This window comes from Notolabrus celidotus, chromosome 6, assembly GCF_009762535.1.
Source record: "Notolabrus celidotus isolate fNotCel1 chromosome 6, fNotCel1.pri, whole genome shotgun sequence".
NCBI classification, from domain to species: Eukaryota; Metazoa; Chordata; class Actinopteri; order Labriformes; family Labridae; genus Notolabrus; species Notolabrus celidotus.
The window spans coordinates 5026484-5051583 of record NC_048277.1 but is presented as its reverse complement, the minus strand read 5'-3'; the positions used below and the strand labels follow the sequence as shown (position 1 = coordinate 5051583).

Below are 25100 nucleotides of genomic sequence, written 5' to 3'. Positions count from 1 at the left end.
ACGTTCATGTGGGTGTTTCTATCATTCATAGATCTATCACTGAAGATATTCTTAGTGCACTCTCGAAGGCAAAATACTGATTATACTGATGATAGAGCAAGGACATGTAAAGAGATGATTACATGTTCAAACACAATCAACACAAGGGTCCTCTCCTGAACGTCAGTCCCAGAGAGTCTCACTTATTCATGATTGGCGTAAAGTTTGAAATGTTCTGTGTTGTTTGAGCCTTTTTGTCTGCACGGTGATGTTCTCACTAATCGTCTTGAAGTCAATTGATGTTCTCACTAATCGTCTTGAAGTCAATTTAAGTGAGCGGCGAGTAAGGACAAGTAGAGTTTGGTGATAAACCAGCAGATGAGTTCATGATAACGTCATCAGAAGTCATTTTAAAAGTGTATTTCCAAAGAGAAGACAAACATGATGAAACAACCGAAGCTCAAACTAATGAATGAAACCCTTTTGGCTCCTGACTCTGTGATGACTGTTTTTTTTATCGTCATTTTAAAAAGTGAATAAACTAATTATAAAAAACATTGATGCATTAAAAACTCGTTCACACTGCATGTTGACACATTGACCTTTAATACAGTCTGTGTTCAGGCAACACATACAGATGAAAACAGACAAACTCCATGTGCTTCACATAAAGGTACATTGAAGTGGCCAAAGAGCACAGAGTGGTGTCAACGTCTCAGCAGGTCACTACACTGCAGACATGTTGACGTAGTAAATATGGCCGCTGTGACAAAGTGTTTAAGAAATAAATGCACGTTTCAGAGAGGATTGAAGTGAAGACATGTAATCACACTCTGTACTGCGTCTCAGCGTCAAGGCAACATTTGAATCTCTGATTATTAAGGCACTGTGGTTTGGCCAGTTGTGCCTCATGAGTGCAGAAAGACCCGGTCCGATCACACAGAGGTGGACTGGTCAAACTTTTCACCACAGGTGCATTCGAAAGGACTTCGATACCAGCAATCCCTACAGTACTGGTTCCCACAATATCTGCACAGAACCAGAGGCTCTCTGGAAGCTTCCCTCCCACAGGGGCACATGCCCAGCTCCTTCAGAAGATGCTGCTCACTCTGGCAGTAAGATATCCCTTTGCAGGACCCAGCGTGGAACACACTGCAGCTGTGACACAGGACCTGAGGGTCCGGCTGGCTGAGGTCACAGCAGTCGTGGTAGCTGATTGGTGCAGTCACTGTGTTGGGCTCATCTCGTAGAGCTAAGGAGGACATGGCTGCGCTGCTGCTGCTGCTGAGATTGGGGGATGTTCTCACTCGGAAGCTTCCATCGTGCTGACCCACAGCTCGGGATCTTCTCACCTCTTCTGAGGGATTGTCAGGGGAAATCACGTGGTGATCATCTCCCTTGCAATGGTCCAGCAAGGCACAGGACATATCATGGAGGCTGTTGCAGTCTTTGCAGAGTTGAATGCAGACATGAGTAGATTGGAGACAGCTGCACGTGTGGTCGGCTGCAGCTTCACTCCTGCAGACCTCCGCCTGCAGACTGTGTGACTGCGAGTCTGCAGCCAGACGTCTGCGCTGCCTCGCACTGCTGGAGGAGCTCCTGGCGGTGTGTGACTCGGGCACTGCCGTCTTGCTGAGCTGGCAGTTCAGAGTGGAGACGCAGGTGTGCTCTCTGGTGGACAGGGAGGTGGAGGAGGAGGGCAAAGATGTTAATCCGTTGCTTTGTGCTTTGACTGAAGGGGGTGATGCATCGTTTGGAGTCATCCAGGATAAAGATCTGGGGCTCTCGTCGTCAGTGACCACTGCCCTCCTCTGATGCCCGTTTTCCTGAACATCTGTGTACAGATCCACGTCCACTTCTCCATCAGCATGCTCCATTAGCTGCTGCTCCACTTTGAGCATCTTGTTGGTGTTGTCCAGGGCGACCTGAGGAGATACACAGAAGATCAATCCTCAGCAACTCTCACCATGTGAGTTATGTGAAGTGATCTGAGTAGACGCATGATCAGCACTGATCACACAGCACCTTTAAGACCTGCATGAGAATGAGGCTGACCGAAGTTCAGATTACAAGAGGGACAGACTCTGAGCAGCAGGTGGGACTCAGAGTCTAATGTTTACAGGACAGCTTCACAGAGAGCCAACACGTACCTGCAGGCTGTGTCCCGTCAGTCTCTCCCTCACCACACTCAGTTCCCATTGGACGTCACCAGCGTGCCCTCCCAGAGCCGTCAGCAGGAGGTGACACTCGCAGCGGGCCAAGAGGAAGGCACAGGACAGGCAGAGGAGGTCTTCCAGAGAGGCAGGACTGACTCCGTGAGAGTTGAGATGGAGCTTCTCGTGTCGAGAGGAGCCGAGCTGGTATCCCAGCAGGCCGAACAGCTTCTCGATCTGTGGCATCGACAGCACCGGTTTAATGTAGTGTGTGAACATACCGGAGTACATCTGGGACAGAGAAGAAGAAATTCAAGAAGAGACCAAAACAGTCATATTTCAAATGTAATGTCATCAAAGATACGAAACTCGCAAAATAAATTCCAAACAACAAAGTACAATCAGACATTTGGCATGAGGGCTTTTGATCCCACCTTGACCACTTTGAACTCCTCCCTCCAGGGACACAGGTACAGGTTCAGAGCTGCTTGTTCCAGGACCTCAAAGGCTCTCTCCAGGCCCCGCAGCCCTCCTCTGGCTCGGACTCGTCCCGTGCCGGCTGCTGTTGCTGCCGCTGCTGCGAGCGACTCCTCCATCACCCTCAGCGGGTCCAGACCCAGGCAGTGTGTGTCTCGAGCATCCCCATCCCTCAGCGGCCCCTCTACCTGCTTCCACAGCTCCTCATCTCGACACGCCAAGCTGGAGCCATGTGCCACGATCTGACGCTCCAGACTGTGATCATAGGCGGTCACCAGGTCTTTTGCTCTCTGTCTGGAGGCGCTCATGTCTTTCATTCAGCTGAGAGGGAGACAAACAGGATCATGAAGGATCAGAGGCTGCTGTGTTCTCTGAGGATGATCGCTCTGTATGCATTTGGCCAACCAGTGTTATCTTAAAGGATAATCACTGAATTTTAAACTTTTGAGTCTGCAGATATGAAGCCGGCTGGAATCTTTCAGGACAAAGTGCTTCATTAATACACATCCACTAACACTTGTTTAATCCCCATGGAGAGCCTTTATTATTCTGAGTGTCTGGCAACAACAATCTCTTCAAAGAGAGCAGCTGTTCTGTCTCTCCTCAAATCAACTTCATTTTTTAAAAACACGTACCTAACCCTTTAAAAAACTACCCACAGACATGTCAGACGTCACAGTCTGCTCTGTGGCTGCCAGCTGAAGCGTCTTCCTGCTCCAAGCTGTCGCCATGATGGAAATGAGGACACCACTGAGCTTTTGAGCAGCACATTTCACTGTAAAACTCTCAAGACGGCTCAGCTGACGAGTCAAAAGAAATCTTCACTTTGTGTCAAAGTGAATGAAAATGTTGTTTAAGTACTTTAAGTTTGACCTCCCACCTTTGAGCTTAGCATCCAGGAGCAGCTGAACAGACTGCACTGCAAATAATTTGGCACTTGCCAAGATTTTAATTCTTAGATTGAGACAAGTTAGATGAAGGACCTTGTTTTTAGAGTTATTTACTTGTTTTTAATCTTTGTACGTAAGGTTGAATCTTAAATTGAGTGAATGACTGTTAAAATAAGCCACATTGGTTGTCTCACCTAAAGTCTCATCAAAATAAAACTTATTTCAAGATTGAGTAACAACTTCAAGTTGCTTGATTTAAGAATAACACATAAGGCATCTATTCAAGCCACAGTTTAGCTTGTATCTTATTGATTGCTTTAAGAAACAGTGTAATCATAGTTTTCTAATAGTGAGTCATTTTTTCCTTAAATTGGTGTTGTTTTTCTTCCCCAGGCCTTCAATTGCTCAAATTAAGTATACTAAATAAATAAATGAGATTTTCTTTGCATATATTCAGTATATTTCACTTATAACTGTGCTGTAGGAAGTTTGTTTTCGAGTAGTTTGAGCTAAAAATCAGCATATTCTACTTATTTCAACCCTTTTTAATACTTTTCAGAGCCTGCTTTTTTCTAGATTTAACAATCTCTTTTTAAGATTTCTGTATCAAGTGAAATTAACTTGCTGCATGAACAGATCATTTCACTAGTTTTAAGAAATTTTCACCTAGAATTAAGTTTTCATCCTATATTTAAGTTACCCTGATTTCAGTGGGAAGTGAGAGAATCGCCTCAGACCCGAGGATGAAGCTACACTGAAGAAGTTAACTGCAGCTACCGCTCAGTGGGTGGAAGCTGACAGCAGGCCGGTCAACATGCTGAAGTGCTTGTGGTTCCCTCTAAGTCATAGTTTCAGAGCACACTGATGAAGCATTCATACAACAATAGATCATTAAGTATGTTTCATTACATTCATCTGACTCTCATGTCAACACACTAAGAATTACTTTACCTTTTGAAATGCAAAGTACTTTAAACATGTGATTAATAATATGATTAATCAAGAAAGTACTGAAATTCAATGATTGATCAGGATGTAAGAAGCAGTTTGACAGCCCTGAAGTTTGACATGTAAAAGCAGAAGAAACACATTTTATATTTGCTGTTTGCACGACGTTAATGAGAGCTTTAGTTTCTGTACTGGTTCTGTAGACTACTGTTTAAGATGGATGGAATGCAGAACAACCAGATGCTGCAGGGACTGGCTTCACACGTCGATGAAAGATTGACTGGATCCATGCATGATGATAACTCCTGAATCTACAGAAACAATGATGATGTGTTTTTTACAAAAACCCCAATCAACCCCAACACGGTCATGTCTAACGTGAGTCTGGTTCTGCTCAAAGTTTATGTCTGTTAAAGGAAGCACTCTTTAAGTTAATAATCAATAATGTCATTCTCAATGAGTGGGAATGTTTAATGAGAGAGTTGTTTCCTGATGGCCTGTTGAATGCTTTCTGTTTTAGTCTTAGACTGACACTTGGATTCTGTCTTTCCCTCTCTCTCCTCTGTCTGTCTGTCTGTCTGTCTCTTACTTTAACTCTTCCTGTCCCATTAAAGTTACTAACCATAGACCTTTCTGGAGTCCCTGAGCTCCCTTGTCTCGTAGGTTCCTCTGGATCTCTGCTGCTGCGGACGTGCCAGACTCCAGCTGCTACAACTACTACTATTCATCTCACCACTATCATCTCTCTCTCTCTCTTCATCTCCCTCTATCCCTCTCTCCAACACGGTCTCAGCAGATGTGTGTCTAACATGAGTCTGGTCCTGCTGGAGGTTTCTGCCTGTTAAAGGAAGTTTGTCCTTGCCACTGTAACTTGCTAAATGCTGCAAAGTGTTTTTCCTGTAAAAAAAAATGTAACAGTCAGTGTTCCTTGGGGTCAATTTGACCCCAGGCTGTTTTAGCTGTATGTAACATAAGAAATATCAACATTTTACACACATTTGTTTTGGTTGTTTTGGATAATATTGAGGTCACTATAACCAAGGACACTTCTGTATGTGACTACAGGAGCTGGGATCGAACCACCAACCTTTAGATTGAGATATAATATTTCCAGTCACCATGTCTCTAAAGACATTCAATGATGAGTCCTGTGTCATACGTTTTGATAACATAGAAACAAGGCGAGAGCATGACAAACTCACAGCAGTTCGATGTTCTGTTTTATAATAAAGTCCTTCTAAATGTTTTAAATTGTGTTGAAATATATTTTATTTAAAAGCTATTTAGGTAGTCAACAAAGAAACATAAAGTACCTAACACATAAACCTGGGTAACAATCATAGACTGTATAAAATATGGACGTAGTATCCGTGACGTCACCCATCTGTTTCTGAAGCACTGTTTTCTACTGTAGCTGTTGGCCTCCTAGCCAACAGTTACAGTGTTCCCATCTGTCAGTCAAGTCAGCTGTGTCTCTCATTGGAAGACTTGTAATCTCAAAATCTTTGAAATTGCTGCGTAAAAAAAAAAAAAAAACCTGTACAGTGTGTGCCGATAGAGATACGAGCTATCCAGACTACACTGGTCTTTTGTACCAGGCTGTAAACATGTTTATTTCTGCTGTAAAGATCGTCTTCTTTGAATTGGTGTGTATGTGGTTTCAGGTACTTCAGGAGCCAGCCTCAAGCGGATCCTCCATGAACTGCAGTTTTTAACACTCTCGCATTGGACTCATATTTTTAGACCAGAGGTTGCTGCTTGGTAACAATCAGTTTCTGGGGCCGCCCCTTAACCAATCAGGACGGAGGATTGGAGATTAGCTATGATTGGTCCGTCATATCGGACCGAGGGGAATAATAACATTGCTTGATACAAAGGCATTGGAAAACGCAGAGATTTCGCAACAGTCTCAAATTACTCCTCTTACAGATGAGACCTTTTCTCCAAACCCAGCAGCGAAAAAGGAGAGTTTTTTTACACCATTCCTACCAACAGCAGCTTTAATACTATGAAGAAATTTGAGGAGAAAAGTCAGAATCTGATCGATTGTTTGACACTTGAGGTTCCTTTACTAGTGGTTTGATCGATTCAGTTTCATGTCTATTAATTGATCCAGTTTTAGACTCTTCAATGCCTTCCATCAACTTTTCATAAAATTATATTTGACGGTTTTAATAAAACTAGTTTTTAAATTGTCTCAATTCCCTTCAGATGCTGTTTAAATTAAAATGTTAAATATTTTACCATCAGTCAGAACAGGACCCTGTTTTAAATATTAAAGTTGGCTGAGTTTTGAGGGTAAACACTTTTATTTATAACCGAAAGTGAAACTTCTGACACAGGCCTGAGCCAAAAGGGGAAGTGTTAACTTTGACGTGTTTCTAATAATAAGAGCTGAAGTTATTTGACAGAAAGAGTTCATTTGACCGTGAATGAAAACGTCAGTTACACCAGCAGCAGCCGTTAGCATCTAACAGTTCTACAGCATTAGCATTAGCATACCGTTCAACCTCCTGTTTACACAGACGAGGTGTGAGCTACCTGCTAGCTTTGTCTTTATTAACCAGATTTAAACCAAACACTTTAATGTACTGATTTTTAAAGCACTAGTTTACAGCACGTAAACAAGTGTCGCTTTAGTGAAGATATACCAATAAACGAAGGTTTCACTTTGAACGAAAGACAGGAGAAAACACAGGAAGTAAAAACACAGTCATTAAAAACAGGATATTTAGGGACAGAGGGATCCGTGTGGTTACTGAGGTAAGCCGAGTTAAAGAGCGACTCTCTAGGCCTTAGAAAGCTTTAAACATCACGTTCCAGAGGTTCGATCTTTCACAAATACACAAAGAAACATTCAATCTCTATAATTCTGAATGATATGTCGTTTATAGGGAGACTCAAACTGCTAATGTTGCCCCACAGCCAGAGCTCAAACCTTGATTCATACCTAAGCTTCAGATGAAACATCATCCCAGGTAACACAAACTCACCTGTGCCGCCTGATCAGAGGATCATGTCACTCAGTCCACCCCGGGCTGCTGCTGCTGCTCACTGTGCAGGTAAAAGTAAACATTGTCACGTGGCACGGACTTCCCCTGATTCAGGGTGCGCTTGGTTTGAGTATCAGGGCTGGCCGGAAAGTGTCCCTTAAAGGCACTGTGAGGAGTTTTTAACAGCTTTTCAAATAGTCTCACTTTTATACTGATGCCTCTATTTAAATATTTAGGTCTCTGGTTTGACTCTGAGCTTTCCTTTAAGCCACATATTGATTGTATGGCTAAAAGAGTTTATGGCTGTCTTGGCACCTTGTATCGCTCTAACTGTTTCTAATTTCAGATAAGGAAAAGAATCCTATCTCAAATAATATTACCCATCTTAGACTATGCTGATGTTGTCTATCAGTGCATGCCAGACACCCACCTTAAGTGTCTCAACACTGTATTTAATTCTCTTTGTGGTTTTGTTTTACGGTGTCCATACTGAACACACCATTGCCTCATGTTTGAAGCACTTAATTGGCTTCAGCTAACTGTAAAACAAGAAGGCAATTTCACTGGCTTCAGTTTGTTTTTAAATGTGTTCATATTAACTGTCCACCCTATCTAAAAGAGTTCCTGGTACAATATTCATCTTCATATTCCCTCAGACAAGCAGCATCCACTCTTCATTGTCCCCAGAATCCATAAAGAAATTGGTCGCAGGTCATTCAGATACAAAGCCCCATCCGATTGGAATAATCTACCCCCTTCTCTTAAATCCATCCCCTCCATCCACTGCTTTAAATCAAATTTATTTAATCATTTAAAAACAAGCTGTTCCTGTTTCTGACGTATGTTAATGTGCTTTATTGATGCCTTTTTGTTTTGTTGATGCTGTCTATTTTCAAGGTTTTGTTTAATGGCGGGGTGCTGGGTGGGTCCAGGATTGAGTAAGGGTGAGGGAGAGCTGTCTGTGCGTGTGTATTTGTGATTCTTGCGATTTAATGTTTGGTGTGTATTAATTTGCTTTGTGTTTTGTTGGGACCCCCTTGAAAATGAGATGCTGCATATCAAGGGGCTATCCTATAATAAAGAAATTCCAAATCTAAATGAGATACACAGTAAAATGAGATTATCAGGCACAAGACTGATTATTTCTTTATACTGAATTATAGTGTCTGTGTTCAGCTTTGATTCCCTGCAAAAAAAGACGAGTAGCTATTTGGTTCTCACTTGGAAGTATTTATGTTTAAAACTCTGTTGGGAACGTTTGGCAGAAGTACAGAACTCAATATTTTGTACTCATGGCTGATACGGAAACAGGATTAGCAAGGAGACATACATTTTCTGTTAAAGAATCGTTTTGTACAGAGAAACTCTACAACCAGAGTTTTGCTAGGTAGAAGAGCAAAGGGGCAATGAATGGGATTTAATGTTCATGCAAGCCTGTGAACACTGCACACACCACTTTGTGGACAAAACAGTTAAACCGTGTGCATATTTTGGTATTCTGACATTTATTACGACACCAGGGCTGTGACAGATGACGTCTGGTCACCTTTTGTAAGCTAAGTTTTGTCGCTGTCACGTTAAAGTTAATAATTTTACATAGCTGCAAATCATTGTATTTCCTCATCACTCTGCATCATGCTAAATATTGTCTTGAACAAAGAAAAGTACTGTTAAAAGAAAGGCTGTATTCCAGTCATTTGCTTCCAAAACAAATGCATGCAACAGCAAGAGCCAAATCTTTACCATAGTGAGTGATGGTGCTCATGGGAAATGCAGTCTTTCTCACAGGAAAGCACTACAGATTTCATCCAGAGATCACCAGAGTCAGTACAGCATGAAAACTCCCCACAGTGCCTTTAACATAGAGATTACGTTATGTTCAATCAATCTAAGTGAAATACTAGAAAAAGTGCCATTAAAACTACACTCAGCATAAGGTATCAGGTACGAGAGAATTATGTTAATGTCACACTGGATATATAAATAAACTATAAGCAATGAAACAACCTTTTCTTTCCAACAGTTTATATTTTGACCACTCACATCTACTGTAGGTCCAGCTTTATATAGCATATATTGAAACGTCTGGATAAAGTTTATTCTAATTAGTGCTCTAATTGGCATGCATACTGTCATGTCCAGCTGCTTCATATAGGCCATAAAAAATGAGCTCATATGGAATATTCACATAAACTGTCCCAGCAATTGTACACTCAAGACCATTACAGAGTTGCAATATTAATAATTCACAAAAAGTGCTTTTAACTTTAAAAACTGCATTTGGTTCATGATTGCCTTTTCTATTCAGACTTTTAGGTTTTACTTTTCTTTTTTTTATTGCTTACTTGTATACGCATAACAGTCACATGTTCAGTAAATCTTTGCTCAACTTCATTGCACATGTCATTGCTGGTTTGTTGATTCCTATGGTGATAAATGAGAAAGAATACAAATTAAAAATACTATTACAATAAATAATAATAATAATCTTTATTTATATAGTGCCAAATCCCAACAAATGTTATCCTCAGACTCTTTCCAAACAGAGCAGGTCTAGACCGTACTCTATGTTCTATTATTAACAAAGACCCAACATCAAGACAGGATAAGATCCAGTCCCATCTTACAGACAGGACTCAGTCTGATCTCATCTTAATCCACCATGAGCAGAGCACTTTGCAGCATTTAGCAAGTTACAGTGGCAAGGACAAACTTCCTTTAACAGGCAGAAACCTCCAGCAGGACCAGACTCATGTTAGACACACATCTGCTGAGACCGTGTTGTGGAGAGGGATAGAGGAGATGAAGAGAGAGAGAGAGAAGATAGTGGTGAGACGGATAGTAGTAGTTGTAGCAGCTGGAGTCTGGCACGTCCACAGCAGCAGAGATCCAGAGGAACCTACGAGACAAGGGAGCTCAGGGACTCCAGAAAGGTCTATGGTTAGTAACTTTAATGGGGAAGGGAGAGTTAAAGTAAGTGACGGTGGGGTGGATGGGATGGGGGTGAGACAGGATCCCAGTGTGTCAGTTCGCCCAGCAGTCTAAGCCTATAGCAGCATAACTAAGAGCTGGTCCAAGCCTGATCCAGCTCTAACTATAAGCTTTATCATAAAGGAAAGTTTGAAGCCTACTCTTAAAAGTAGAGAGGGTGTCTGCCTCCTGAACCCTGACTGGTAGATAATTCCAAAGGAGAGGTGCCTGATAACTGAAGGCTCTACCCCCCATACTGCTTTTAGAGACTTTAGGTACGACCAGCAGGCCTGCATGTTGGGAGCCTAGAAGGGTAATAGGGCACTATGGGCTCTTTAAGATACAAAGGTGTCTGACCATAAAGAGCTTTGTGGGTCAGAAACATAACATATTTGGAGTTTGTTTTTAGGCCTGTATTGTAATCAATGGGTCCTCCACGAGATGGCAGCATTTCATCTTTAAGCTCCGGGATGTCCATGAACCGAGTGCCCTGTTGTTATCCTTAGTTTTTAATCACACAAACACAAACACGCACACACAAATATAGCCTCTTTTAGGACCCAGGGGCGTGGCCACAGTGACAGCGGTAGAGGGGCGGAACTGTGTCCCCAGGGTTTAGTTTAAAGCACCCAGGGTTGACAGAGTTGCTCAGCACAAGTCCTCAACTTCAGTCTCAGACTCAGAAGCATCCTTCATCCTTCAGCAGGTCTGTGCAGCTGTAGCCAGCATGTCAAACTCGGACAGGGTTGTCTTAGCTCTGGGAGGAGCGGGGACAGTGGGCTCTGGGATAGTTAAAGCACTTCTGGACAAAGGTAAGTTGACCCGGGACCGTTTGGACACATTGGATTTTATGACACTTCCTGCTCAGAACACGTTTAAATTAAATACTTTTAGCACAGAGGTAGAGGAACGACAACATTTAGTTTTTTGATTCAGATTTTAAAACATTTTGGATACTTTCTAAACTTTTTACGCACAGGTACATTTTCTCACAGTTTTTACGCCTGCAAATTATTTCATGACACACTTCAGAGTAGACTGTTAAGAGTAAGTTACCGTCTGTTTGAATGAGAATAATATTGCAATGAAATCTTAATTCATTATCTTATGCTGATGGCGCTTCAGAATACACTTTTTTTTTGTTTCATCTGCTAGTGATCCAAACAACAAGAATCTGGCCCACAGCGTCTAATGATGCGCTCTCCACTCGTGTGCATTACGCGCGGGGTTTATCTATGTGTCAGGTCAGACATCATTATGAGCGCATCTTGGTGTTGGCTGCGCAAACTGAGACCCACAGCAGTTCAAAGCGCAATGCTTCTCTGCCTAAATCTATTGTAGGAATTATATCAAAAATCACCTTCCTGCAATTGTGGCAACCAAAATGTATTCAGAAGGTGAAAAGATTTTAAGAACCATGTAAGATGTGTTGTATTCTCTTATTCAAATGATGGTGCTTCCTAAAGACAATAGCTAATATGTCACATCATAAATGTACAATTTATAATAATGATGTCATGTCAAACCTCTGATAAAACTTGTTCTAATTAATCTTTCATGTAATATTTTGCAGAAAGGTAATAAAAATGCTTTGATTGCAAGAACTTCAGTGTTTGGTGAACAGACGCAGAACACGTTTTACTCAACCTCAAAATGACATGTAATGAGAACATTTATTAATAAGTAAACATATCTAAAAAAGTGAAGTTTATCAAAACAAATCAAAACACAAAACCTTTGTTTAAATACTTCCAGGGATAGCACACAAGTTTTATGATTTTATGAAAACCTCTGTATCAGAGAGTTGCTTAATAATGAAATGTGATGAAAGCTCCTTCAAAAAATCAATCCATTTCACTTTCATATTATTCACATCCATCTTTCTATCTAAAACTAATTAGAGTATAATTATTGTATGAATCTGCTACCAAAAATAGTCCCAATAACTATTCGTAAATATTCACGTTTGTATGCTGAGGTGTTGACCTTCTAATGGGATTTACTGACTTCACAAAAATGTGTATTCAAAGGGCAGAACAGAAGAGGTCAGATGATTAAAAAAAACAGTCTGCAACCTTCAACAGAAGCTATGTGTCGAGGCTGTAAAATAATAATCACATTCTTGTTGAGAGGTGAAAGGAAAGGTCAGAGTTTGACTGATGTTTTATAGAAGTAAGGATTTTCCTGCAGGTTAATTTGATCCATAAAGTCTCACACAGTCTGGTATGAATGGATCCAGGTTCAGACTCTTCACTACTTTTCATAGAGTAACATTTAAAGATCTGAGGTGGTCCAGTCAGGTTTTGGACTGTGTTCAGCGCTTGGAGAGGCTGTTCCAGACTGAAATCTGAAAGTGGGTTATTTGTTGTGCTCTGCTGCCTCTGCACTCTGCATGAACCAGAGCAGGAGATGTGAAGAGCTCTGAGAAGAGACGAAAGAGAGCTTTGCATGTCCAGAGCTGTGCTGTCTGAACGGAGCAGAAAGTTACCATCTGCTGCTCCTTCATATTTACTCCTCTGATGACCCTGATGGACTCAAACAATGTTGGCCTTTTATTGAGTTTCTTTACATATGGGAGGGATTAACCTAAAGTATCTGTGTTAAAGGGTCTGTTTCCCTCTGTCTGCACCACAGATTAATCTATTATCTCATGTATGTTCTGTGTGTGTGTGTGTGTGTGTGTGTGTGTGTGTGTGAAGGTTTCAAAGTCGCCGTGATCTCCAGGGACAGCAGCCGACTAGAGAGACTGCGTTCATTCGTCTCTCCCAACACAAAGGATAACCTCACTACTATTGTGGGGAATGTGGGTGAGTCCAGTTACATGTCCTCCTCTTCACCTAGCAGTCTGTTACAAATGAAGGTCGTTTCATTATCATTTTATAACACAGTGAAGGAACTGTAATAAAGATTCAGTTTGGTCATCTTATGCACATAGGTCAGTACTCTCTTACAAAATGTAACTTCAGAGGAGGATAGAATAAAACAGAAATTAATTAAATTGTAATAATAATGATGATAACAAGAATAAAAAGGAAATAATAAAATAAAATAAAATAAAATAAAATAAAATAAAAATAAAAATAAAATAATAATTATATAAAAATAATAATAATAGTAATAATAATAATAATAATAATAATAATAATAATAACAGAATAAAAATAACAGAATAAAAAAGGAAATAAGGTAAATAATAAAAAATATCAACAAAATGATAAAAATATCATTATAATAATAATAATAAAATGAAAGTAAAATAATAACAACAATAATAATAATAATAATAATAATAACAATGTAATAATAATAATAACAACAAGAAAACATAAATAATCTAAATAATGATAATAATAATAATAATAATATAAAGAAAAATAATAACAATTAAAATGATAATAATAATAATAATAATCATACTACTACTACTACTACTACTACTACTACTAATAATAATAATAATAATAATAATAATAATAATAATAATAACTTTATTTATATAGCAATTTTCAAAACGAGTTACTTAGCACTTTACAAACCATTAAAGGGTATTTAAAACGAAAGTTTTCAAACAAGCATCAAAACAATAAACAATAAACTCAATAAAAAGTCTGAAATATTGAGTTTTTAAAAGTGACTTAAAAGACAACAGCGTGTCAGCTTCCCAGATCTCCTCTGACAGGTCAATCCTCAGCTTAGGGGCCCAGAACAGACACAGCTTGATCCCCTTTAGTTTTTCTGTTTGAGGACTGGTTAGTAATGTCCTACCAGAGGATCCGAGGTTACATGAAAGCTTGTAGGGGGTCAGGAGGTCGTCAGTGTATTCTGTATCTGTATCTGATCTTGTATGAGCTTTCAAAGTTAACAGCACCATATTAAAATCAATTCTAAAGAAGACAGTCAAGTGATTTTAGGATGGGTGTGATGTGTTCTCTCCTGCTGGACCTGGTTATGAGTCTGGATCAGCTGAAGTTTATTGAGGTTGTTTTGTGTGAGACAGGAGTACAGGGGATTGCAGAAATCTAACCTGGATTAAATAAAAGCACGAGTTTCTCTTTCTAAGTTTTTAGACGAGACGTAAGAATAGACAATGATAATATTACTTTTCACTTATACAGTTGTGCTCATGAGTTTACATACCCTGGCAGAATTTATGATTTTTTGGGTAGTTTCTGTTTTCATTATGATATAAAAAGAGTAAACGCAGTTGTTTTACAATAAATGGCTTCACCCAACCACTAACCATGAGTGAAATAAAAAGGTTTTTCTCTTATCATTCATATTCTCTGAAAAATGGCCAAAAAAAATCACGAATTCTGCCAGGGTATGTAAACTTACAAGCACAACTGTACACTCGCAATGCCTGAATTAAGCATCTAATGTCTGAAAAGGATTACAGTATGGTTGCGATCTTCGCAGTGAGAAATAAAACATTGGTGGAAATTGTCTGTTGACTTTGCCCAGTGTTGGAGTACCGACAGGTCCTAAGTTTCTTAGAGCAACTTAGGGCCGCTATCAAGAGCTTGAGTGGTTTCCTTTAAGGTACTAAAAGCCTGGATTCAATGGAGTATCAAAAAAAATACACTCACACTCTGCATTCTGTCTTTGTATGCAATACTTTCAGCATTATGGATCCCTAATTGAGAACTGAAATGACATTATTGATTTGAAATGAGAAGAAGATGTGCCAAACTCTAGAAAGTGAACAACAACAAGTATCATTTATGAGCTGTCATAAAAACACAGCTCTCTTGTATTAGATTCATTAGAAAGTCTGCACCACATCTCGCCTGCAGATGGAAAGTTTCTGATCTGAGGAATGAGTGAGTCATCTTAATCAGATGAACATGTATTCTATTATCATATTATCATTTCTATGTACCTCTTCTCAATGAGGACATGATGAGAAACTGAGACTGCACACTGACATCTGGCTGCCTGCTGAATCAGAGTCTGTTATTAAACAGTAGTATCGTTCGTATAGGTTGCTCATAGGTCTCTGTTGACTTACTAATGGATTATCTTCAGAGGAGGTTCCATTATGGAGCGACAGCCATGACAATGCACAGGCTCAGAAGTGATTACCATAGAATAAAGTAGATTAAGGGATTGTTTGCATACAATGGACTTAGGCTGTGAAGAGTACATTGTTCAGGACGTACTGTTTGTTTGTTGTCTGAGTGTTTATCAGGGCAGCAGCAGATGTGCTGTCCAAGCTGGTTCAAGCCCACGAGGACGCAACTTGTCTCAGGGCGCCACATAAACGTCACAAACACAGGGACTAAAGCCGTCTGTGCAAGAGATGCTGGTTTGACTCCAACCATGACCCTTAGAGCTCAGTCAGGAGGCTGGGTGTAAATGGTTAATGAGACAGACTACAAGGTCTTGTCTCACTGAGGACAGAGGTAAGACAGCTCTGAAGGCCAGACCTGCAGGCAACAGCTAGTAAGGGCAGGGGAGGGTGCAAATAGATACTGGATTGCAAGAAACTGAGGACTACTGCAGCACAGAGTATGGTCTGCCTCAGCTCAAGAACAGGGAGGCAGAGTCAGTCAGCTGAGGGTCAGAGAGTTCATGCAGGACCAGCCTCCTGAGTGTCAGGAAACAGGGTCAGTCAGGCTTCACAGTGGAACCAGACTGGGTAGCAGAGGCTCCGGAGAAGCTCTGCTGAGATTTTTGATGTCAGTGAGCACATAGCAAGGCTTCTGAAACAGTTTTAAGAGTCTGAAGACCATGCCAGTGATAGCTGTCTTGATGGGGACAGGCAGGTAGCAGACCTCAGGACAGGAAGGCTGCAGGCTCACAGCACTGAGTCTAACTGACTGCAGAGCTGGCAGAGGAACAGACTGATGTTAACCTGGCAGAAAGCTGGCATGGACTAAAGCTGGTGATCAGCAGGGAGGATGCTAACATGGTGGGACGGTAGCTCGAGGCTAGCAGGCCAAAAACTTGCTGATGGGACTCAAGGCTCAGGCAGGTTTGTTGATAGCTGGCAAAGATGCAGGCAGAAAAATTCAGACAGAACACACACACACACACACACACACACACACACACACACACACACACACACACACACACACACACACACACGCACACATTCAAAGGACATTTTCAGCAAGACCATCATCTGAAAGTCTCTCCTTAATTCTTCTTCCTATCCCAGGATCAGAGGAGGGAGCAGAGCAGGCCAAGCAGGACCTGCTGAAGGCAGTCGGGAGGGTAACCGACATCGTCTCCTCTCTGGGCTTCAGCTGGTGGCAGGGAGGACCTCCACACACACAGTCTCTCAAAGACCTACACTGGGTGAGCGTGCACAGATAAGCCAGACTACACACAGACCAACCTCTTGATTAAATGTTGATGTTTCTTGTGTTTAAGCAGAAATACAGAGTATACTTTATGAGTCTATTACTGGTGGCAGTGATTGTAGCTCTAAGATCTTAATGGTCCTGTAGGAAAGCGTGTCCTGGTTTTCAGGTGAGTTGATTCTCATCACTTTACCTCATCTCTCCTGTTATCTCTCCAGGTGATTGAGACTTTACTCTTCAGCACGTTCGTGTCGTGGAAAGCTTTCTTTCCCTTAGTGAGGGACGACTCCAACTGCACCTACACCTTCATAACAGGTGACTCCCTCTTCCTTTCAGCTCTGCTGATATCAAAGCTTCTGTGGATTTGGTGAAGGATGAGCTTGTCTGTATAGGATGCAAAAGATGAACTGACCCCACTGTTTAGTTTTCTTCACACTGTAGGGAAATACTGTGACTCCAGTGAGGTGAGAAAATCCTTTTGGCCACTTCAGAGTCAAAATATTATCAAACTGTTTCATATTTAGACGTCCAGTAGACACAAAGCAGTAATGAGTTTCACATAGTCAAACTTGTGTTCAGTACTGTGTGAGTTATTGTGACTGAGTTGAATCAGGGACCTCATGAAAATGTGTCATTTAACCCAGGCGCAGGGCCGGAAAGTCCTGCCTCATGCACAGTGTTGTGTGTATGTGCATCTTTTCTGCATGTATTGTGCTGTTTAACACTATAGAGGCCACAAGAGGTCATTTTGACCACAACATTCCAAGTTGTATTATCTGTTATGGTAAATACCCAATATAGAGTGTGATGTGTTTATTGTTTAAGGATATAATGTACACTACCAGTCAAAAGTTTGGACACACTTTCTCATTCAATGGTTTTTATTTATTTTAATATTTTCAACATTGTAGATTAATACTGAAGACATCAAAACTATGAAATAATCTGGTTTTGCCATAATCTGGATTACAACAGTAGTCAAATAGGGCTATCCATTGTGTACTAACCCTACCTCTGAACAACACAACTGATGGTCTCAAGCACATTAAGAAGGCAAGTCATTCTACAAATGAACTCTTGACAAGGCTCATGTTCATTAGAAACCATTCCAGGAGACCACTTCATGAAGCAGACTGAGAGAATACCAAGAGTGTGCAAAGCTGTCATGAAGGAAAAAAGGGGGCTACTTTACAGAATCTAAAATATAACCCAACTAATCTAACAAAGATAGTTAGGTTAGTTGGGTTTAGGCATCATATGCTTTAGTAAAAAGGATGCATAAACACTGTATTTTGATTTCACGGGGGATGTGCTGAAGGGTCACCTGGCTAAAGAGAAACAGCTTTTGCTTGCAGCAGCGTGTTTAACAACATTGTCTAAAAGAAGCACATCAGGGGGAAATAAGAGACAGATGGAAACAGTGGTGCTGAATCACAACAGTGAGGTCGAGGGCTAGAACACCAAAACAAGGATCTGAAGTGGTCTAAACAGTTTAGTAGAGCTGATGGGAACTGAGGAGTGAGGTCGGGTTGATCATTAAGAATAACGATTCACGTTCACAGTCGCCAGGATCACAGCTGTTACTGATGAACGATGATGAGGGCCTTAATTTATGAATGTAGAAAATGAATGAAGACAATAATGAGCTCTTCATCATTTATAAAATAACTTTTTTGAGGTGTGCTGTTTTTTATAGCCACCAAGTTCCCCATCACATGAAACCTCACAGTGACAATGACAACATGACACAGCACAGAGTGTTGTTGCTCTCTCTGTTTAACCCAGGATGCTGCTCCATCTTTTTATACATATACATATTCATATACATATATTTACATGATATCTGTGATCTTTCCCTGGACATGATGAAGTGGATTTGGTGATAAATTCTAGGGAATTATATTTTTAGACATAAAGTATTTACTGTGTTTATGAGTTACTTCAGTACCATTAATTTGACCTTGACGTTTGATCTTTATTTCTCTCAGTGCTCGTCTCTTAAGGGATGCTATATAAGTTTCAGGAGCAGGACCACTCCTCAACCGCATCCTATCCCTCTCCTCCTCATTTATTCTCAGTTTCCGCACCGTGCCCTCCCACCACACTTCTTTCTATTTCTTTCTTTCCTTCCATACACAGGGCTCTTAATCAGTAACAGCGAGAAGTTCAGCATCAAATTCAGAATCTCTGTTAAATTAAATAAATGAATCATTGTCAGATTACATCCTGTTGATGGTTCGGTCCCTGCGAGTGAAATACAAGTCTGTTGTTTAACCCTTTCCCACTTTATGTTCACTTGACTTCCTGCAGGCGTCTGTAAAGTGGACACAGGTTTATGGTTTCAGTTGAAGGAGTACCAGTTTGAACTTACTCCTAAGATTAAAGGGAACATGACTGTTTCTCCATTTCTCCATATGAGTCTATGTTTCTGTGACCTGCTGTGAGATGATGTCCCCTCAGCTGCAGGTCCAGCACTAAGCTTCTCTTCTGAATCGTGGAAATGTAGTTCATTTTATGTTTGCTGCTGTAAACAGAGTTTCTTGTCCTCTGCTCTGTGCCAGGAGGAGCAGGTGAGAAGCTGCTGATGCCAGGTACGGGCTTCCTGACAGTAGGAGCGGCCAGCACCCTGGCCTTCTGCCAAGTACTACGAGAGGAGTACCCTGACGTGTCCTGCAAACTCAACCAGGTGAGACCTCAGAGGAGTAACACAGCCAGACTTCAATCATAGGATGATTCAGGGTTAATGTATCTTGGTATATTGATTCGGTAACACAGAAGTAAATGGGAAAAATGATATTAAAGTAACTGATAGTCCAGCAACACACGAGCAGTCAGATTGTTCTAAGGGCCTGTGTCCACTTATAGGGTTTTTTGCGCTGGCATCACCCACCCATCTCACTGCAGCTTGGTTTTTTTACAGTTACAAAAGTTGCCTCATGTCACTTCCACTTCATTTTGATGTGACAACCAGGTCTGTTTTAAAATGCTCTGCATGCTTTATATTGGTTTTTATTCAATTTAACAAAGTAAACTTAGAGATAATTGATAGAATTGTGTCATGGAATTAGCAGCAGCTCTAGACCTGGAAATTGTTCCACTGAAAAACCAAGTGTTGTTAATTTACCCCTCATATAGACCTCTGCCTCTGTTAATGACAGAACTGATATCAGATGTCACGCCCCTTCCTAATTTTGATTTGACACGGTGATGATAGAAAAGCTGGACTATGTTAAACTGAGAGCGACTGATAACAGGAGACGCTGAGGGCATGTTCACGCTTAGTTCACTGAGTGCTGAAGACGCTGAACTGCATCGTTATCTTAGTGCAAAGAAACTTTGTCAATGGACTACTAACTCAAGGAATACTGCAGGTTAGTCAGAGAGCCGGCATTCCAAAATACATACATAACAGTACGTAAGTAAACAAACAAACAGGCAGTCAAATAAACAAACAAACAAACAAACAAAACATTCTGGACTAATAAGTAGATAGATAGATAAATAAATAAATAAATAAATAAATAAATAAATAAATAAATAAATAAATAAATAAATACATAAATAAATAAATAAATAAATAAATACATAAATAAATAAATGAAATAAATGAAATAAATGAATAAATGAATGAATGAATAAATAAAGGCTCATCAGCTAGCATTATACAGTTTGTACAAACAGAGGTATTTGGTCTGTTTATCTTTGTTGTCTTTTCCAAAACAAAAATCTTGAAATATCACGTTTTTGATTTTTGCCATCTCAGCCTCCTGTAAGCTTTTTTGCTCTCAGTAGGAAAAAGGCTGAAAGATGTTTGGGTTAAATCAAAATAAATCTCATTCTTGTTTGATTTTTAGTTTGAAGTGTTAATTCAATCAAACAGCCAGTCTGGTTCTTTAATCAGAATTTTTGTAAGGTAAGAGAACAAACAATATATTTTAATCTTATAAAATCCTGAACTGATTCACAGATTGTAGATAAAAACACAGACTGACTGAAAAAGATCAAACCTAGGACCCTTAGAGCACTTTGAACTTTGCAACACCCATTTTCCATCACAGCCACTGAAGTCATCATATATATATATATATATATATATATATATTTGTATCATTTTGTTTTACATTATACATATATACACCATAACAAACAAACAAACAAACAAACAAACAAACAAGATAAAAACAAATAAATAAGTAAACAATAAAACAAAACAAAAAAACAACTTATTCAGACATTAATTCACTCATCAAATGGACCTGCTCAACCTCAATAAATTCATATTTCTTCTTCCTCTTTAAATAAATGTTAGCTGATGAAAAATAAAAATAACATATATTCTTCATTCATAACACCCTAACGAGTAGATCCGAGTTATCCTGTATTTCTGATTCATCATCCCCTCAATGCCCATCCGTCCAAAGACTGCTAGAATGGGGAATTAATTAAACTAGGAGAGAAAGGCAACATTTTAATGCACTTTAGATGAATAAACTAAATAATAAGCTTGAGCATGAAGTACCTGAAGTGTTTTGTTATACACTCAGATGTAATAACCAGAGACTTTAGCTCAGACTGAAGGAATTAATATGTCTACTTCAAAACTTCAGAAAACTATGGGCGTGTAGTTGGATGTAGAAAATAGTTATTCTATAAACTGTTATATTTAAATCACAGAGCCCAAACAGAGCTGAGGAAATGATGGGTTTCATTGGCACCAGTGTTGCAACAGGTTGTGTAGTCCGCACTGCTGTGGACGTCCTGCACATCACAACAAAGTGGACTTTAATTCTTCTCCTAACAGCAGACACAAACATGATGACTGTTTACAGCTCCTCAGAATGAAAGACCTGAACAATTAAAATCCTTTTTTTTGTTTGTTTTATGAATGGTTGGCTTAAACGCTACTTGTGTTTATTGTTTTATATTACAGTTCAGGCGACTTAAGTCTTGTGAGAATGGTTTCTCTGTTTGATGTCTCAAACTGAAGGATTCTTCTATAATCTCGTGATGAGCTATGAAGAATGAAATGAACATTTCTGAGGCTTTGAATTGAGGTAGAATCTGTTTGGTGCTTTGGAAAGCTCTTTGTGTGAAATGTTTCCTGGGTGGAGATAAAGAGAGGAACATACCGACAGTCAAAGCAGACTGAGGACAGTTACATTCTCTCCTTTGAGTATAATATGATAATATTATACAGTTTATTTGTGTACCACGTACCAAAACAGACATTACAAAGTGCTAAACAAACACAAAGAGCCCCACAATAAAGGAATTAAACAGAATATCAAGACATACTGAATAAAGATCAAACTGGGTTTTTATGTCAGTGGGAATATTCCTGGTGAGTTAAAGGTTAAAGAAAAATAAGTAGATAAACTTAAATTAAAGAGGAACTACTTAAAACAAATAAATAAAGCACGCTGAATGAAATGCAGAAATTAAAAAGAATGTCTTTAGATAAATAAAATAAGTCTTCAGAAGAGACTTAAAAGAAAATACTGGTTGCAGAAAGTCAGAGTTCATCAAGCAGTTCATCCTCAATCAGCTCACACTTTAATTGTCCTTCAGTCTTTAAGTGTGAGGAAGTTCTCATCCTTGGACGTTAACATGACAGTAGATCATTTCTTTATTCTGGGCAGGCCGTGAATGCTTTAAAGTGATGAGTGTAACCTTTACATCAGTCCTGATAGAAACTGTCAGTCAGTGTGAGATCACTGAAACAGGAGTAATATGTCAGAGTTCATATCACACCCATCCTTCAGCACCTCCACTGGCTCCCCATAGAGCAGAGAATCCACTTCAAGATCCTGCTCAAAGCCCTCAACAACCTCACCCCCCTCATACCTGACCCACCTCCTCAAACACCACTCTTCATCTCACCGCCTCAGATCCTCAGATGCTAACCTCCTGTCCCCCATCACTAAGACCAAGCACCGCACCTTGGGGGACAGAGCCTTTGTCACAACTCTCTGGAACTCTCTCCCTCCACGCATCCACAACTCTGATTCTCTTCTGTTGTTTAAAGATCAAATCAAAACCTACCTGTTCATAAAAACCTGCAACACTTGACTTCTACTCCGTCCCAATCTCTGATCTGTCCTTCTGTATCTTATACTTTGATCTGTTTGGCACCTCATATAAAGCACCTCATTAATACTATGCTTTTTATTCTTAGTTTTATTAAAATATATCGGCAGAATCTTGCACAAACTTGCACCTTGTCATTCCTGCGTTTCTGTACCTCTTAATCCATCTTCCTCTCACCTGTGTTTGGATGTTCTTGCAGGTGAAGATAAACGCAGGTGTAGCCACTCCAGAGTGCCTAACACCCGGCTACTTGAACCACCTGGACCTGGGTGAAGCTGTCGCAACCCTGGTGGAAAGACCGAGTACTTCCCACACCGTCTTCACCATCAACTGCCCTGCAGACCTAAAGACTGTCCTTCTGGAGAGGAGCCTTTAAGGAGACTGTTCCTCTGGCCTGACCTCTCATCTTCACTTCTTCTCCTCCGACCTTCACTGAACTCTCCAAGAAAAATCATTTACATTTATTTCTTCTCCAAGAATTGCTAACCCGATCCATGCACACCTTTTCAAATGTTGTTTCAAATCATAACTGTATATAATCTGCTTCTCTTATTGAATCGGCACCTCTTTCCTCTGCACGAGCTGTTGTGATATGTCTGTAAAAAAAACAGGTGCTGAATGCACTCCTTAAGTAGAGCTCATATGGCTGAACTGTTGGACAGATCAGAGGAAGACTGAAACATGAGGAGGATGGATTTTAGGTTGAATACAGCCAAGTTGAATTTTAACAGCAGGTCGGAAAGTGTTGTATGTTTTTGCTTTACTCTGTCAGGAGGTGAGGTCGTGTTTGATGGGTTCATGTAAGCACTGTAGATCACAGAAGTCCACATGTAAAGAGGCTTCATGTTGCACAGATTGAGAGCTACTGACTTGTAAACTAAAAATAACACAGGTTTTAAAGAATTTGTCAAAAATGTGACTTTGCAAATGTATAATAAAGAAGGAGTGAGCAAATTCAATATTGAATGTAAATTGAACTTGCAGACAACTCTGTTAAAGCTCTGACATGATTAGAAAGAGCAGCATGTAAGAGGTGGTGGCATCATAAGTCTGATGTGAACCAGCATGTTTAGGACTCACTGTGGATGTATCTGTTAGAGAAGCTACAGAACATGTTGAGGGTTTTATTTTGTGAGCGCTGAGATGTTGTGATTGAAAAGCTCTAATAAACTGAGGATGTTGCAGACTTAAGTCGCTCTGAAGTGAGATCTAAGAGCCTGGAATAAAAGAGAACTGAGACATACCCAACCTTTTGTGTCAGGGTTGTTTAAAAGTAAAGTCAAGCAGATTTGTTCTTCATCGTAGTCGCAGACTTGTCCCTGCATGTTCCTGCAGAGCTGAACTCACTGTGAACCAACAGCACCGTGTCGAAGCCTCACCATCATCACACTTTCATACTTTCATATCGATCCAAGCGTAATATTAGTGCCGCAGTGTGTCATCTCATAATGTGTTACAGAGCTGCAGAAGCACCAGAGTGGAAGCACACACACACACACACACACACACACACACACACACACACACACACACACACACACACACACACAAACACACACACACACACACACACACACACACACACACACACACACACACCACACACTCACTCACAGTGATCTCATCTCTACTCTGAAGCACCCCTGTGTCTACCTAAGACGCCGGCACACAACTTGGTCCCACCAATAAGCGTCTTGGCTGCGATCTGGCCCGTGCAAGAAATATGAAGTCCCCAGATTCAGAGTTTGCTGTGACTTTAAGTAATAAAAATGCACAAACCACATCATGATGCAGATTTGTAAAAAGTCTGGATACATGCTTTATGAGGTCTGACACCGGGAGAATCTCAATACAAGGCTTTTTAACACTGTTCAAGACAGGACTATGACGCTTTGCCATCACGGAGGGTCAGAGTCATTCTGCCTCTGAGCCAGCTTCAGGGGAACAGACGTGTGCCACAGAAAAAATGGCATCACTACATGTTACAGACTAAGACTAAGAGTACAAAGTCGACTTAACGACGGAGTTTTGTAAAAGGGTTGCAGTGGAATAAAGGCTGCAGACATGCTTTTGCAATGCATATCCATGAGTGATCCAAATCTGCTTCCATTTTTTTCAATCAATCAATCAATCAATCAATCAATCAATCAATCAATCAATCAATCAATCAATCAATCAATCAATCAATCAATCTTTATTCATAAAGCGACAAATCCCAACAAACGTTATCCTCAGACTCTTTCCAAACAGAGCAGGTCTAGACCGTACTCTATGTTCTATTATTAACAAAGACCC

The 25100-nt window shown here is 40.2% G+C and overlaps 2 protein-coding genes across 2 annotated transcripts; one reads left to right on the top strand and one right to left on the bottom strand.

The window, feature by feature from the left end:
- Nucleotides 1–566: 566 nt before the first annotated feature.
- spata2l (spermatogenesis associated 2-like) lies at nt 567–7568 on the bottom strand. The gene is made up of 4 exons (XM_034685813.1): nt 7441–7568; nt 2567–2930; nt 2130–2423; nt 567–1904 (listed from the first exon to the last, which is right to left on the bottom strand). The coding sequence occupies exons 2-4, from the start codon at nt 2924–2926 to the stop codon at nt 915–917; spliced, it is 1644 nt and encodes a 547-aa protein (XP_034541704.1). The 5' UTR covers nt 2927–2930; nt 7441–7568; the 3' UTR covers nt 567–914.
- A 3379-nt stretch (nt 7569–10947) lies between these two features.
- si:dkey-238o13.4 (uncharacterized protein LOC560780 homolog) lies at nt 10948–24053 on the top strand. The gene is made up of 6 exons (XM_034685815.1): nt 10948–11222; nt 13110–13217; nt 16574–16713; nt 16937–17033; nt 19280–19404; nt 23005–24053. The coding sequence occupies exons 1-6, from the start codon at nt 11138–11140 to the stop codon at nt 23179–23181; spliced, it is 732 nt and encodes a 243-aa protein (XP_034541706.1). The 5' UTR covers nt 10948–11137; the 3' UTR covers nt 23182–24053.
- The last annotated feature ends 1047 nt before the right edge of the window (nt 24054–25100 follow it).